Below are 14563 nucleotides of genomic sequence, written 5' to 3'. Positions count from 1 at the left end.
ATGAGCAACAGTGAACACCAATTCATTACGAAAAATTCTTTTACATCTATATAAAGAAGTACGATAGTGAAACAAATTTTAATAAAACCATCTCAAAATACAATCTTGTCACTTGCTCAAATAAAGTTACGAAAATCTATAATCTCCTGTTTATCAATATGAACGTCATTATGACAGAAGACAGCTGATCGTCGCCATATTTTATCGAAATAATACATGGAATTTAAAATAATTGTGGAAGCTCTTTAAAAAGTACATACATAATAAAATACATAGAATAAGACTTTGTATATAATATAAAAGAAATATGAATAAATTATTATTTGTTGTTGTTGTATTTAAAAAGCACACGAAAGCATACATTTTTCTACTCATTTAAGTAAAATATTTATTTTTCCAAATACAGAATGCACTTATTTAAAATGTCTTATTTTAGAATACAATGTAATTTCAATTGGAAATATTAGAAACAATTCATAAATATGTAAAATTATGTTAGGAATTATGAAATATACTATATATACAAAATGATAAATATACATATAACGTATGTACATACGTATGTGGTGACTCAGCCACAGTTAAACATTCGGACAGTAGGAAGTGTCGGTAAAGTAGAAAACACAAACTACAGTCGCGTCTTCTACCGCGGTCATCTCTCCACGTGCGTCGCTGACATTCACATTTTGATTTGTATTAATCCACATTCGCCCTCTTATATTGGTCATTGTACTTGATTGACTCTTCTGTACGCATAATATGTGTGCTGTTTTTATTAGATAAAGTCGTTTTTTACACGTCTTTTTTTTTTGACAGATATTAAATCACCAGGTGACTATGATTAATGAATACAATGCAAGTACCAAGGAGGCATCGAGGCGGCATTGTCCACAATTTGAAAGAATTCTTACACTTAAAGATGATATCCCATCGATATAGGAAACTTTAGAAATTACTGATAAGTTTCACGTCCTACCTATAGTATAAGACAAAGGTGGAAACTTCACTGAATGTGACAATATTACGGCTTCCGTTCAAAGATCCATCACACCATATACATATATCACGCAGAAGACAAGAGGGAACCAGCATTACCGATACGTTGATGGCTGGGATTGTTAAATCCAGTGATATTCTGTTATATCTTTTAAACTATTAGAGATTTTAGAATGAAATTTTCACCACAAATATTTAAGTATAATGTTATAAACTATATTTTACTTTCTAAATATGTATTTTATATTGTAGGGATTATTTTAGAAAATCCTACGAGGTTCTGTGGTAAAATGGGGATGGAATTTATGGTATCGTTCCAGTAGGATATGTGAAATCTTTGGCTAACCACTGTTTGTTACGATAACGAAATAGTTTTTCACTATAATAAGGTTAAGCCCATTTTCTTTTTAATTTATTACAAAATGTTTTTAAACCAGCCTCGAGTGCTATAAAATTATCTCGTGTAATGTTCAGCACCTTACTATCCTCATTTATAAATAGGTAATCACCTAACTCTTTAACTCAATTTCTTAAAATATTAAATAGATCTTCATTTTTGTAGAAAATCTCCACTATAAATATCAATATAAAATAAAAATTTAAATATAAACTTCTTTAGTGCACTTGACTAAATATGTATAAATATGAATATGTAACACGCTCACTATAATTAAACACATCTAAGCTATATTGATACAAACTTAAATTATTAAAACTATGAAAACGATACAACAGTTCAAAATTTCCTGAAGTTGCTCCCAATATGTCAGTATTCACTTTCGTAATGTTTTAAGTCATCTGATGCAGCTAAACACTGAAAAACCTAGCCCAATGCTCACCTACAAAATAGCGTAAATGTTTAAAATATTTTGAATCGTAAAAATTCTTGGGTTGCGTCGCATTTCACGGGATCTCAACAATAGATACACTGCACCGCGTTCGAGCCGGTCCATGAGGGATGTTGCGCAGTTGTCTTTAAATAATTATAATTTCAAAAACCATATGTAGGCGGGTACAATTTAATCACAGTTATTTAATGGAAATTGTATTGAAAATATTATTCTTTGTTAAAATACGAAACTCGTTGGCACTTCATAATTGTCCTCCATCAATTATAGGACATTTTAAAAATTTGTGGTGTATCAATCAGTATTATTTTTTTAGTTCATTATTGTTAGTAATGACTAAAAAAAGTATGATTTCTTATTGAGTGAAATATCGTACTTTCAAAACGTTCAACTTTAAATGTTCGTAGTAACTAAAATATTTATTTAATTTTATTAATTTTTTCAATCCTAAGGTCCATAATTATCTGTAAAACAATAAAAATTGTTTAATTATCGATTTGGAAGAGTTCATTTTTTAACAGAATATCACTGAATTTCTCGATCCAGCCCGCTGTGCAACGATTCGAACCATCATCAAGTGCTAGAGGTCACAAAGAAGGAACCAACACCACGCCACAATTTTCAGCATCCGTGCGGATGTTAAGTTTATACCAATTAAGGATATATATGTATATATATATTTTTTATTTTTGTATAGATTGTAACATAACATATCATAACAGTAAATAGAAATAGAGATTGGCCAAGCTTTGATTGGTAACATATATGTATTCATAGAGATATAATTATAAAATAAATTCATGTCCTGAATGTTGTTCATCCAAATTATACATAATTCATAAATTGAATACATGTTCTTCAAAAAAGTACATAATCATTGAGCAGTTTAGTAATTAGTAAATTAAAAAAATGTTGATGTCAAACTTTCTAAAACTTTAGCATACTATCATTACAGTTTTCTATTTAAAAAACTGTAATAAGTTATAATTGCTAACTTTTATTTGTAATAATTTGAAATTATAGAACGATATCGTATGTTACGTACATATATACATGTACATGCATACATATATATACGATATGTACATATATATGTTATGTATGTATTTGTAGTATTAAAGGGAAAATATAATACGGTCCTGACGGGAGTAGTGAAATCCAGTGCTAGTAGCGCCAGTTGTACAGACTATGATAAACAAACTTAATCTTGCAGGAAGGATAACATCTTGCGAGAGATTTCATGGAGCAGTAACTTACCGTTCAAGTTATTGACGTGTGTGTTAGATCACTGGGTGTCGATTAGTGCCATACTAAAAACAATAACCTCAAGGAAATAATCAAAATGGGTAGCACCGATAAAGCTGTAATCACGGGATTTATATGCAGACTTTGTAGTAAGATGAACCGTTTCGTGATCCACATATACGGTGAAGAGGGTAAAAGAATGAAGCTCGCTGAAAAAATAAATGCTTATCTTCCAATTACGGTAAACTTATTATTTGCATTTATCTATTTCAGTGTCGTTCTTGTCAATATTATTTTTAATTAACTACTCTTTCTCGAACTGTACGTGACTGGTTAAGATTTCATCATATTCAGGTTGCATTTGCTGCTTTTTTTATTCACATTTTGTGTGATAACTGTAAATTGTGATTTATCTTTTGACAGTAGTGTTCGTTAATAGTAAAATATATTACAATGATGATGTCTTGTATATTATACTAGTAAAATGTAATATTAACATCAAAATTCATTTATGAAAATAAAATATATGTATTGTTTTGATATTGTTAAAGGTTTCTTTATATTGAATTAATGTCTTCATTTCATGAAAGAAAAATGTTATATTACATATTACAGTATAATGATATTAATAATTTTACTTATATTTTGTTTAAAGTCATAAAATTTTGCCCTTTGTCACACAGGTAAACATGAATGACCTATTACCAAAAACAGCATGCCTACATTGTATTGAACGGCTAGAAGCTCATCATGAATTAATGGAACAATTTATGTTCGCTAAACGAAGGTTAACTACTGAGAATAAGTCACCGTCAGTAGCATCATCATCTGCACAAACTGTTGATACTGCACCAACATCTAGCCCACCTCCGTGTTGACACATAGAATTGAAGACAAATTTTCTCACACAATATTGTTAAACATCTTTTGTATGTTATTTGGCTCATTACTTAGTAATTTATTGATAGAACAACATAATATTATTAAACAAAACTCAATTTATTTGGTAATCTGTAAAATTATCAGATTGGTTTATTCGTCTTGAATCTTATTGTTAGTATTTCTTTTAATTCTTTTTATTATATATTAGAGCCAAGTGTTAACATTAAGTAATCTTGTAAGATATTTTAGATTTTCTCGTACATCATAATGAATTGTTCGCAAACAAACTTTTGCAAGAAAAATTGAACATAATATTTATTTTTTGCTTGACTGGTACTATGCGATCATGAAATTAATCCCTTTATGATGCTTCAGATATACATTTGAGCATGCGCAATATTATAATAATTGAATCTATATTTTATTGTGTGTATTCTATATTATTTTCATTAGAAAATATTTTCAGACATTTTTTAATGATTCACAATACTATTGTACCTTTAATACATCTATATTACTGATGTACAAAGATAAATGAAGTAGATAGGTGTAATCAAGTAATTTTCTTAGAGTATTATAGGTAACACCATTTGAAATAATACAATACAAAAGCAAGAAATTGAGGTTTTAGTTAACAATATTTTTACTGGCACTATGTATCAAATATACAGGATTGTCGATATATTGTACATTATATTATTCTTGTTCTATTTCATAATTTGATATCAATAGTTAAAATTTCATAACTCTACATTGAAATACATATACATACATACGTACATGTATATATATACATATATATCTCAAAGTATGATAACGAGATTATTGTATTAACATATACTATTGTGCAGAGTTTAACAAAATTTTAATGTTCACTTTTAAGTTGCAATATAATAAATAATTTATAAAAATTTTTAAATACAGAATTTTAATTATTAACGATGGTTTACACATTATTGTTATGTTTAAAAGATTAAGACCTGTGACATAACATAGGGGTAAATAATGTTACAATTATGTGTTAAGATGAAATTTATTTCTTAACAATATTCGCTAACACAATTAAATGTTATGTGGAACAATATTATTTGTTGGCGACACAAACCACATTGTGCTTACTATATGTATTATCTCACATGTAATTCATGATTTACAGGAAGAAAATTTGTTTTATGAAGACAAGGATGTGTTCACAACTTAAATATTAGTAATACAGATTTTAAAAGATTTTCGTATTACTCATTAAATATTACTTCCATCGATTCAAATATGTTATAAAGTTTTATTTAAATAAAAGAAATCATAAATTTGTGATGACTGTGGCAAAATTATATTTATAATAATTTTACACACGTTTTGTATATAACAAAAGATATTGTAATAAAAAATGATAATCTTGTAGTACGTTTGTATATATTCAAAATATGTCTAAACAAATGACATCTTTTTAGTACTCTATTTAAGCTAATAAATATATATTATAAATATTTGGTAAAATATAACTAAATTATTATAACATAATAATCATTATTACAGTCAAGTAATCAAAACACGTTTACGAACTTTTTTGTAGCATCATTAAACCATATTAAAATATGAAATATAAACAAAATCATCATATAACATTTATAATTTAATTATCTTTAATTTCATGGTGCCTAATAGATTCATTCCATAATTATTTATTGTTTCATTGATGCACAACATTTACAATGAGTGACACACATATCCCTTGAACTTCTTAAGACAAATGCATAGCATATGCTACTGCAAGACCTCTGAAATCATTATACAATTATATGCGTAGCTACATTCGTGTGCGATAAACAACTACTAAAACTTGATTTATAAGTGACCTCAACACACATATTGTAAAATATGTACAAAGGATTCATGGAGCCCAACTACTAAGTTTTTTCCTTCCTCTTTCATCGAATCAGTGTGTAACCATGGTATCTGATATCAAAGCACGTACAACTGACTTCTTATAAAAAATATATATAATATATATCTATATAAAATTTCATTCTCTCGTCAGCCAACATATCTTCATACAAATTTAGTTACATACTGGGTATTTGATCTCGATTTTTGCGACTTGTTTCTTAAGTTTAACTGTTTTTGTCTATTTTCTTTCGTTACTTTTTTTATTAATACCTGGGGTACATTGACTCCCAAATACAAATATAAATGCATCTTTGACCAATTACGATATACGACGATGAAGTCTAATACCTATTTAATGATTAAAGCACAATGGCAGCAATTTTTCGGATATAATGCAAAAGACTGTAAATTTATGAATCCCGTTGAGCTGCATTCATGACAATTGCATAGTCCATTAACTCAAGTCTATGCAGTTTGTCAATGAAGTTTTTCCAAGTACGAGTGTAATCATATAATTACAATAAACTTTAATGTTTCATATTTTAGAACAGCTATAATATGATATATATTTTATTCATGTAAATTATGTACATAAATTAAATTAATTCTGTTTCCTCTTTTAGAAGTTAAAAATTGTGCTATATCTCACATGCATGTCAATATACAATTCATTCATTCGTTTTACATATTTGTTATATCGTACAAATGAACATTGCTTTCAATATGGTTATTTTGCTATGTTACTTTTAAAAACCACATTGAAGTGCAATGTTTTAAATTTAAAAAAGAAACATTTTGATCATAAGGATGCTACGAGTCTATTTTTACGTACACACGTAATATATTGCAGATCGCTATAATATTACTATTCTAATATATACAAAATCTTTCTACCCTAAGAAATACATGATGGTTGTCGCACTCGCATAATCATATGTCTTTATTTGATCGTCCTGAAAACAGCTCAACCGCCAACAGTGCTACAAGCTATATGCTCGAAACGAAAATGACAGACGGCTTAGACAATTATTTGTTCCCAAGATGTCTTTATAATAACATACTATCGGTAACGTTTTTTCTCAGCCTTTTTCTTAAAAAACAATAATGAACGATGAAAATGATCATCAAGTTCGATAATTTGTACTTTGCATCTGAGCAGGTGAAATGACAAATTGAGGATAAAAATTTCCTTTTTTTAACAGTCACATTACGTTCTTCGACAAAAACAATGTACAACACAAAGCACATATGAATATATATTTTCATTCTGATAAATGTTCCTCCTTTATGCTAAATCTTATCATCTATATCTACAATCTATATTAGTGGGGGGAAAAGTTACCTAAATGATGTTGGGTAGGTAAAAATTGTCATGAAATCTGCTGTGACCGCAGTGTATCCATTCAATGATACTATTCTATTATCTCTTGGTGCTGTATAAAAGTTTGTTTAGCACATATTAAGTGACATAGGGTTGTCTCAAGGCAACTCATCACGAACAGGCTTGTTGCATTTCTGCTTTAGCTGCCTTTATAGCTGAAAACAAATTCATTATTGTAAATTTTTACATTTATACATCACTCGTTATTCTTTATCTTTAAATATTTGCATGAAATCAATGAAATAATAATTACCTTCCCGTTCTCTTCTCCGTAATTTTTTTCTGCGTCTTTCTATAGCAGCCAGTTCAACCTTTACAGCATTATAGGTTTTACGCAATTCAGCTAATTTCTGTTGTAATACAGCTATTCTTTGACTTCCATCCAATTCAGGATCTATTAATTTAACGAAAAATAATTACATTTACAATTGAAAAAGATTTAATAAAATACATAAGATGTACGGATATTTTACCTAATTCCACATAGAAATTATATTTTGTGGGACGTGGTGATCTTGAAGAATAGTTACTAAGATCAGCCACTGTGGCGGCCATATTCGTATGATTCGTAGATGCTGAGTTACCTCCACATAGATTGGAACCCTCACTCGTATCGTCGCTATCACTTCCAGCACCATGTCTACCATGTCTGCCACTATGCCTTCCACTTTTTTTGGAAGTATTCTTATCACATTCTGAATGTTTTCTACTTCTTTTACGCTTTTTAGGAGATGGAGTTTCCTCCACAGAACGTTTTGCCGGTGGCTTCAATATTCTATCTGCGGTATTCCCTTCTGTATTTGGTAATGTATCATCTTCACTGAATGCAGGACCTTTACCACCACTATCATTATCTGCTTCAGAACTATCACGATTTAGTTTCAAGTTATCCTCAGAAATTGGTGATGAACCACCTGTTCTTTCTTCCCTTGGAGAACCAGAGATGTTGGAAATACTAGAGTCTGGTGTAGTTGGCGGTGTATTGTCCATTACAGGCGCTGCTTCATTACTTTCTCGTCTTTGAGCAGGCATCAATGCAGGCAAATGTTGATGATGTGGTTGCTGCCTTACACCTAGAGTAGGATTCGGTTGCATTGGTAAAGAAACTGGAACAGTTGCTTCCACTGTTTTTGATAATGCCATACTTAAAGTAACAACAGTACTGCTGGTCGTACTTTGACCTGAAGTAGGAGCACTTGCAAAAGGCATTTCCATGAGTACTATATTACTTTCAGATGCTTCAACCTTTGGTGGAGAGCATGACGGACCAGCATTTATTTGTTCAATTGTTTCAGATACAGGTGCGGGCGAACCTGGTATTTCTTCCTCGCACAGTAAAGAATTAATTGTTTCACCTTCCTCATCAGCTTTCGTTATAGATATACTTTCTGGTTTGCATTCGATGATGCATTCTTGTTGTTGATGCTTCAATTGTGTCGATTTTTGCATTTGTAATTTTGAATACCTTTCTTGTGTATCTTGAAGTCTATCTAATTCTGCTCTTAATTTTACGTCGAAATTCGATGGTGTTTTTGAATCTTGAGGTTCTTCATTATCAATTATTAGTCTCTGCTCAGAGTCACTACTGTCTGCAGAATCCACAATATCTTGAGTAACTATCTTTTTGCGCTTTTCCTTCTCTTTCTCCTTAAAATCGTGTTCCTTAAATTCATCTTCCACTTTTTTCGATTCTTCATTCTCAATATGTTTCCATACACCTTCGCTAGTCTCCTGTACCTTCTTGTGTTCCGTTTTTGTTTCTACAAACTTCTTTAATTCCACTTCTTTCTTCAACTTCAATTGTTGAAGTTCCTCTTCCTTCTGTTTAATGACTACTCGCATTATTTCTCTAGACGGTTCTTCGTTATTTGTTGTAACATCTTCTTCTTCTCGATTTTTAGTCTCAATATCTAACTTAGGTAGATTTTGCTCATCCTTATTATTTTGTACAATTATAATATCTACCTTTTTGGGAATTTCCTTCGACGGTTTCCATATAACTTCAGGAGCGTCGTCTTCTTTTTTAATTTCTTTTATTTTATTACGAAAAGCCATTGCAGCCGAAAGTTTCTCTTCTATTGTAGATGTAGCTGGTAGTCTTGCACTAATTGGTGCTGGAACTGCTACAATCGGAGACGAGATAGATGTGATGTCCAGTAATTTGGTATCAAGCGATTTTAATTCTGGAGATTGTCTATGTAATGGGGACATCTTAATACTGGGCTTTTGTTCTACCGGTACCTCGGGCTTGTTCAAAACTGGTGATGACATTTCTTCCCCTACAGTTCCAACCTGTAAACTTGTATCTTCTTTAGATGATTCCAACGAATCGTTCATATCATTAGCAGAAAACATTTCCTGCTGATACGTAAATAAGTTCTCTTGTTCTGCTTCAGAAACCTCTGCCTCTGATATTATTAATCGATCTTCTGAATCATCATGTGTACCATCATCGTCACCAGGTAAATCGCTAAACAACAAATCTATTCCATTCGTTATTTTACTTGTTTCTTCGACGATAGGCGCAGCTTTCACTTGATTAAAAGTTGGCGGTTCGCAAAGTTTATCAAATGTTTCTTCACATGTACTTGATGATGCAGATTGCAATGGTTTGTGAGTAGTCTGATTTTCTGTAATATCATCAATCCTTTTACTAAATAATTTCTTTGCTTTCTTCCTCGAATCCTCGATGTCTGGTTTAATTTCTTTTATAATTGGTGATACAATTATTTTCTGCTTCTTTTTGGGACTTTTTGGTTCTTCCTCAAATACCCTCTTCTTCACTTTATCTTTTTCTCCACTGGTATCTCGTTTATTACGTACTTCAAATTCAAATGGTTCTGGTTCTTTGAATTCATATATGTCCTCTGTATTCTCTGTTGTTTTAGACTCAGGAGTAGTTTCTAATTTAGGTTCTAATGTTTTTTCTAATTTCGGTGAAACTAGAACTACATTTTCTTTTTCTTCTATTTTTATTTCATCCTCTGGATCAGGTTCAACTCTAACAAGTTCTAATTTCACTGCCTTGTCGAAACCTTTCAGTTCCGATCGTATTTGATTTAAATCGAAATCACGACCTTTAGGCTGTTCTTCATCGCTATCGGGTTCCGATTTTATACCATGCGATTTTCCAACTGTTCTTCTCAAACGTCTACCTCTGCGTGGTTCCTCCAAATTATCTTTATCTTCCTCGCCATCACTAGTTTCCTCAGGTTTTATTCTATCCTCGGCTCTACATTTCGCGTCTCTACGCTTCCTATCTTCTGCACCTTTGGATTTGGTTCTTGTTTGTTCTGGTTCTGTGACGTCAGAATCATATGTCTCGCTGTCTTCAGTTTCCGACGCAACTGATATGTCTGTATGTCCAGATGTCCTTCTCGTGCGCCGTCTGTGTTCTATACCAGGTACATCATTGTTTCTCGTTATTCGTGTATGACGACTATTTGCCGGAGTCGCTGGACTCTTAGTTCTGGAGCTAGAACTTGTGACAGATAGTGGAGTCGTAGACCTAACCGGCTGAGACGTTTCCTTATCTTTTTCTTTGTCTTCTTTTTTTACCTCCTTCACTGCAATCGAGGAGAAAATTGTCGTCGTTGGGGCTACACTTTGTGCTCGACGACGACTTTGAGACACATTTGAACTTGTGCTGGACACAATTTTCGACGACTTGTTTACATTATTAGATAAATTCGTGCTGGGAGTTTGTGGTCGTGAATTAGCTTTAACACGTTTAACTCTATCCTGTGCTTGCGTAAAGTTTTGCGCTATTCTTGAAGCTTTGATCCATTCGTCATATCTCGTGTTCCATCCGGTATAATGTACAAGATACATTGGTTCAGTACCATCTCTCTCCATATCAATAACCTTGGCTTCATACGTAACTTTTGATTCATGAGTAGGTCCGTAATATACCTTTAATCGGTCTCCTAATCCTACAGGTCCTTTGTAACAAGGTGCAGATTCTGTTAATTGTTCGTCAGAACGCGACTTCTCAACCTCATACTCCTTACGCTTTCTCCCTCGTCTTTTCAATTCTTCATCAGTTAGACGCCTCTGTTTCGTCAATGTTTTTTTTTCTGATTCCCTAGATGGAGTTCTTGTTTCCCTAGTCTCAGAAGACGTTTTTTTAACAGTATCATCTTTGGATTTAGATCGTGTTTTAGCAGCATCCTCTTCTTTCGCTTTGTCATCTTTTTTCTCTTGCTTTTTAGGCTCGTTTTTTTTCTTCTCTATTACCTTTTTCTTTGACTCTTCTTTAGTTTTAGATTTACCTCTATTTTGTAACGTCAACGGTGTTGAAATTTTTTGAGACTTTTCACTACTAGATGATTCTGCTTCGCCTTCCACATTGACATCACTTTCCTGTCCACTGCCACTTTCCTCAAACTCATCCTTCTTCTTTATTTTGATCTCTTCCTCTTTCACTTGTTCCTTTTTTACTTCTTTTTTCTCCTTTTTCTCATCTTCTATCACTTTCTTGTCATCCTCTTCTTTTTCGTTCTTGGACACAGTTACCTGTGGCGGTACAGGTGTATTTCTGTCTTTATCTCTAATAAGACTTCTACCAGGACGTTGTTTCCGTATAGTACCTCTTGGATGATTGACCATGGTGCAACCTAATTTTCTGTAAAAATCTTCAAACGAATGCAGAAACTTTTTGTAGGCCTGTTTAACCAAATTGTGCGTGGATGGAGAATTTTGCATTGTAAAGCTTAGACGGCGTGTTATCAGTTTCCATTGGTTTTGATTCGTTACGCGATTATAACCGCCCAATTTGTAAACAGCTCGAAATAACCTATACAAGTCTATATCTTCAGATCCGATCATTGGACAATTATTAATAGGTGTTCCACGATCATCCATAAATTTATATAGTTGTGCCACAAAATGATCTTTTTCTTCACGTGGTTCGTCATCTGAACTCTGAAAAATACAATATAATTACAGGTAACAAGTATAATAACTGGAATTTATTTACCATCATAGATATCAAAAATATCTTACATCTGAGTCAAGTTCTCCATCAGAGTCACTATTTCCACTTGACACAGAATGTCCAAAAAGAGAATCCCTATCCCAATGAGGAGGCAACTCATTCTTCTCTAAAAATAGCAGCGCCTTTTCTACTGCAACCTTCAACGTGCTATTCTCAACTTTGTTGACAAGTTCTTTTGTGAATTCAGTGGCCTCTTTCTTTGGAACTGTATAACTGAGTGTGCAAAGAAAGATGTAATAATATGATAGAGAATAAATGAATATTAATATATAATTATATTTCAAAGATTATCTGTCTATTCATATTCATTAAACTGAAATCATAAGAATTCAATCAAATATAAACACTGAAATAACTTGAACATATTATAGTTGTACAAAATTGATTCAAATTTAAACGATATTACAACTTACTATCGTGCATCTTTGAATGACCGCACAAGATAGTCGTCTCTCACTCGAATTCTTACTGTGTCTTGAGCAGTTGGTGCAACCACTAACCCAGGGAACCAGTTATCCTTTTTCTTTTTATCTCCAAGTTCCACACATACAACTCGTCCAATCTCTGGTTCTGTCTCCATACCTTCTTTCCCTGTTCCACTAGAACCTGAGTCACGAGTTCCTCGTGGAGGACTGTCTTCATCATCACTGCTTTCATCTCTATAATTTTAGTTAACATTATAATTACAGATGTTCTATTTTATGGAACAATACAGCTTATATAACATCACAACACTCACTGAGCTTGTCTAGACCGCCGTCCTCTTCTACCTCCAATTACTGGATTACCAAAATGTTCTGGATGTGTTAAAGGAAGTTGATCTAAAGTTTCACTCTCTGCAAAATGCCGTCCACTCTTCAAACATAGTGCAGTTCTTCTTAATGTTGTGATATCTCCATCATCAAAAACTACAGTATATTGACTGCAATCTTGGATTTTGGTAATTGTGGCTTCCACAAATTCTTTTTTATCACCATGTCTAGCTTCCACAGATGCACCTACTCTTAAAGTTCCTTTTATCTGGTCATCAGCTACAGTTGCAGTACCCAAACCTTGTTTATAAGATACTCTGCATTTTACTGATCGTACCACTTTTCTTATTTTCGCTTCACAGAAGGCACCCTTGTATTTAGCACTAACCTCCGTACCCACTGATAGGTACGGTGGATCGTCACCCTATAACAAAAAATATCTGATCTATATTAAATAGTTTTTCTTTTAAATATACTTCCATATAAGAATTATAAATTCACTTCTATCTTGAGGAAAAGTTTTACACTAATATGAAATTTTTCAATTGTGTAACTTATATCAAAAAATATAAAAAAATGTTCTGAAAACAAGAGCAATGCGAACGCGATATTAAATTTAAAATATTTTCTTTATTATTCTTCCTTTCAATTTCTTATCAGAATCTGACAAATTATTGTTCACCATCATAAAAGTATATTGGAGCTCCGTTTAACTGATATTAACGAAAATACAAGTGCTATAAAAACGCCAGCTGCCTTGCTGTGATGAGTTATTGTTTATGTAGACGATCATGTCTTGCCAGTAGAAGAGATTATTCCTGGATCAAAAATTCCCCAGGATAAATAAGAACGTTCTCAAAGAGATGTTTCATTATAATAAGGCTCATACTTTGACATCTTAACCACGTTTTCAAAACGGAGTCCGCTACGTTCATGACAGCCTGCCGATTTCTGAAACATCGGGTAATAGTTGTAACCTCGAAGATTCTTTAGGCAAGATGTTAGTCCGAAGAAAATAACGCGAAAACGTCGTAACTACAGAACAGAAACATGGTTTTTGATTTTTTGATATACACGACAAAAAAGAAAGAAAAAAAGGTATGAGTGAGAGGAAGGGAGAGAGAGAGAGAGAGAGAGAGAGAGAGAGAGAACTCAGGTATACAATCTTTGCGCACTTGTTTCTACGTCAACTTTTCTCCCGCCTGTTTTCTTACCAGCATCTTCTAACGCTCCACGATCCTCATATAAATGATCTTAAGACACTGGCACGCACGATACATTAAAATCGAGTTTCTATTATTTCGTTGAAGGCAATAACACGAGAAAGAGCACGTAGACACTGCGGTTGACCCCCTTCGCGAAACCAACACTTCACGGCCCGAATGCGTACAAGCTCCTGTTCCCTGCCCATTTCCACCCCGACGCAACTTGTCAGCTAGCCACTCGACTCCTATTGGGCGATGTCTTTGCACTCTCTGAAAACAACCGAATGAAGATACGAAATTAAAGATATCGTATTGTAGTTGAATTATAAATAATTTTCGTAAATGCAGAGTCTCGTAAATGAAACACGATT

At 32.6% G+C, this 14563-nt stretch overlaps 2 protein-coding genes across 8 annotated transcripts; one reads left to right on the top strand and one right to left on the bottom strand.

The window, feature by feature from the left end:
* The first annotated feature begins 11 nt into the window (after nucleotides 1-11).
* LOC144468268 (uncharacterized) lies at nucleotides 12-5459 on the top strand. Of its 6 annotated transcripts, none has more exons than XM_078177606.1 (5): nucleotides 616-748; nucleotides 817-2512; nucleotides 3058-3330; nucleotides 3773-3876; nucleotides 5128-5457. In XM_078177606.1, the coding sequence occupies exons 3-5, from the start codon at nucleotides 3187-3189 to the stop codon at nucleotides 5177-5179; spliced, it is 300 nt and encodes a 99-aa protein (XP_078033732.1). In that variant the 5' UTR covers nucleotides 616-748; nucleotides 817-2512; nucleotides 3058-3186; the 3' UTR covers nucleotides 5180-5457. The 6 variants fall into 6 exon arrangements, with proteins under 6 accessions (XP_078033731.1, XP_078033732.1, XP_078033730.1 ...); XM_078177604.1 differs by having other exon boundaries at nucleotides 617-748; nucleotides 817-994; nucleotides 1072-2512; nucleotides 3773-5459; XM_078177603.1 differs by having other exon boundaries at nucleotides 617-748; nucleotides 817-1127; nucleotides 1249-2512; nucleotides 3773-5459.
* Nucleotides 5460-6780: 1321 nt separating this feature from the next.
* Htk (AT-rich interaction domain hat-trick) lies at nucleotides 6781-14409 on the bottom strand. Of its 2 annotated transcripts, XM_078177590.1 has the most exons (9): nucleotides 14202-14409; nucleotides 13877-13938; nucleotides 13670-13805; nucleotides 12975-13411; nucleotides 12649-12894; nucleotides 12244-12448; nucleotides 7713-12162; nucleotides 7493-7633; nucleotides 6781-7394 (listed from the first exon to the last, which is right to left on the bottom strand). In XM_078177590.1, exons 3-9 carry the CDS (start codon nucleotides 13673-13675, stop codon nucleotides 7351-7353), a joined length of 5529 nt encoding a protein of 1842 aa, XP_078033716.1. In that variant the 5' UTR covers nucleotides 13676-13805; nucleotides 13877-13938; nucleotides 14202-14409; the 3' UTR covers nucleotides 6781-7350. The 2 variants fall into 2 exon arrangements, with proteins under 2 accessions (XP_078033716.1, XP_078033715.1); XM_078177589.1 differs by lacking the exons at nucleotides 13670-13805; nucleotides 13877-13938.
* Nucleotides 14410-14563: the final 154 nt, after the last annotated feature.

The sequence above is a fragment of the Augochlora pura genome, chromosome 4 (assembly GCF_028453695.1).
Source record: "Augochlora pura isolate Apur16 chromosome 4, APUR_v2.2.1, whole genome shotgun sequence".
Lineage (NCBI taxonomy): Eukaryota > Metazoa > Arthropoda > Insecta > Hymenoptera > Halictidae > Augochlora > Augochlora pura.
The sequence above is the reverse complement of the archived record's forward strand: the minus strand, read 5'-3'. Positions and strand labels throughout refer to the sequence as shown.

Excerpts from the sequence above, each read along its gene's own strand:
- LOC144468268 (XM_078177605.1), top strand. The coding sequence starts at position 3,187 with ATGGGTAGCACCGATAAAGCTGTAATCACGGGATTTATATGCAGACTT. Across the intron at positions 3,331-3,772 it reads ATGCTTATCTTCCAATTACG|GTAAACATGAATGACCTATT; the intron begins GTAAACTTATTA and ends TTTGTCACACAG.
- Htk (XM_078177590.1), bottom strand. Across the intron at positions 7,634-7,712 it reads TAATTTCTATGTGGAATTAG|ATCCTGAATTGGATGGAAGT; the intron begins GTAAAATATCCG and ends TTAAATTAATAG. Across the intron at positions 7,395-7,492 it reads ACGGAGAAGAGAACGGGAAG|CTATAAAGGCAGCTAAAGCA; the intron begins GTAATTATTATT and ends ATTTGTTTTCAG.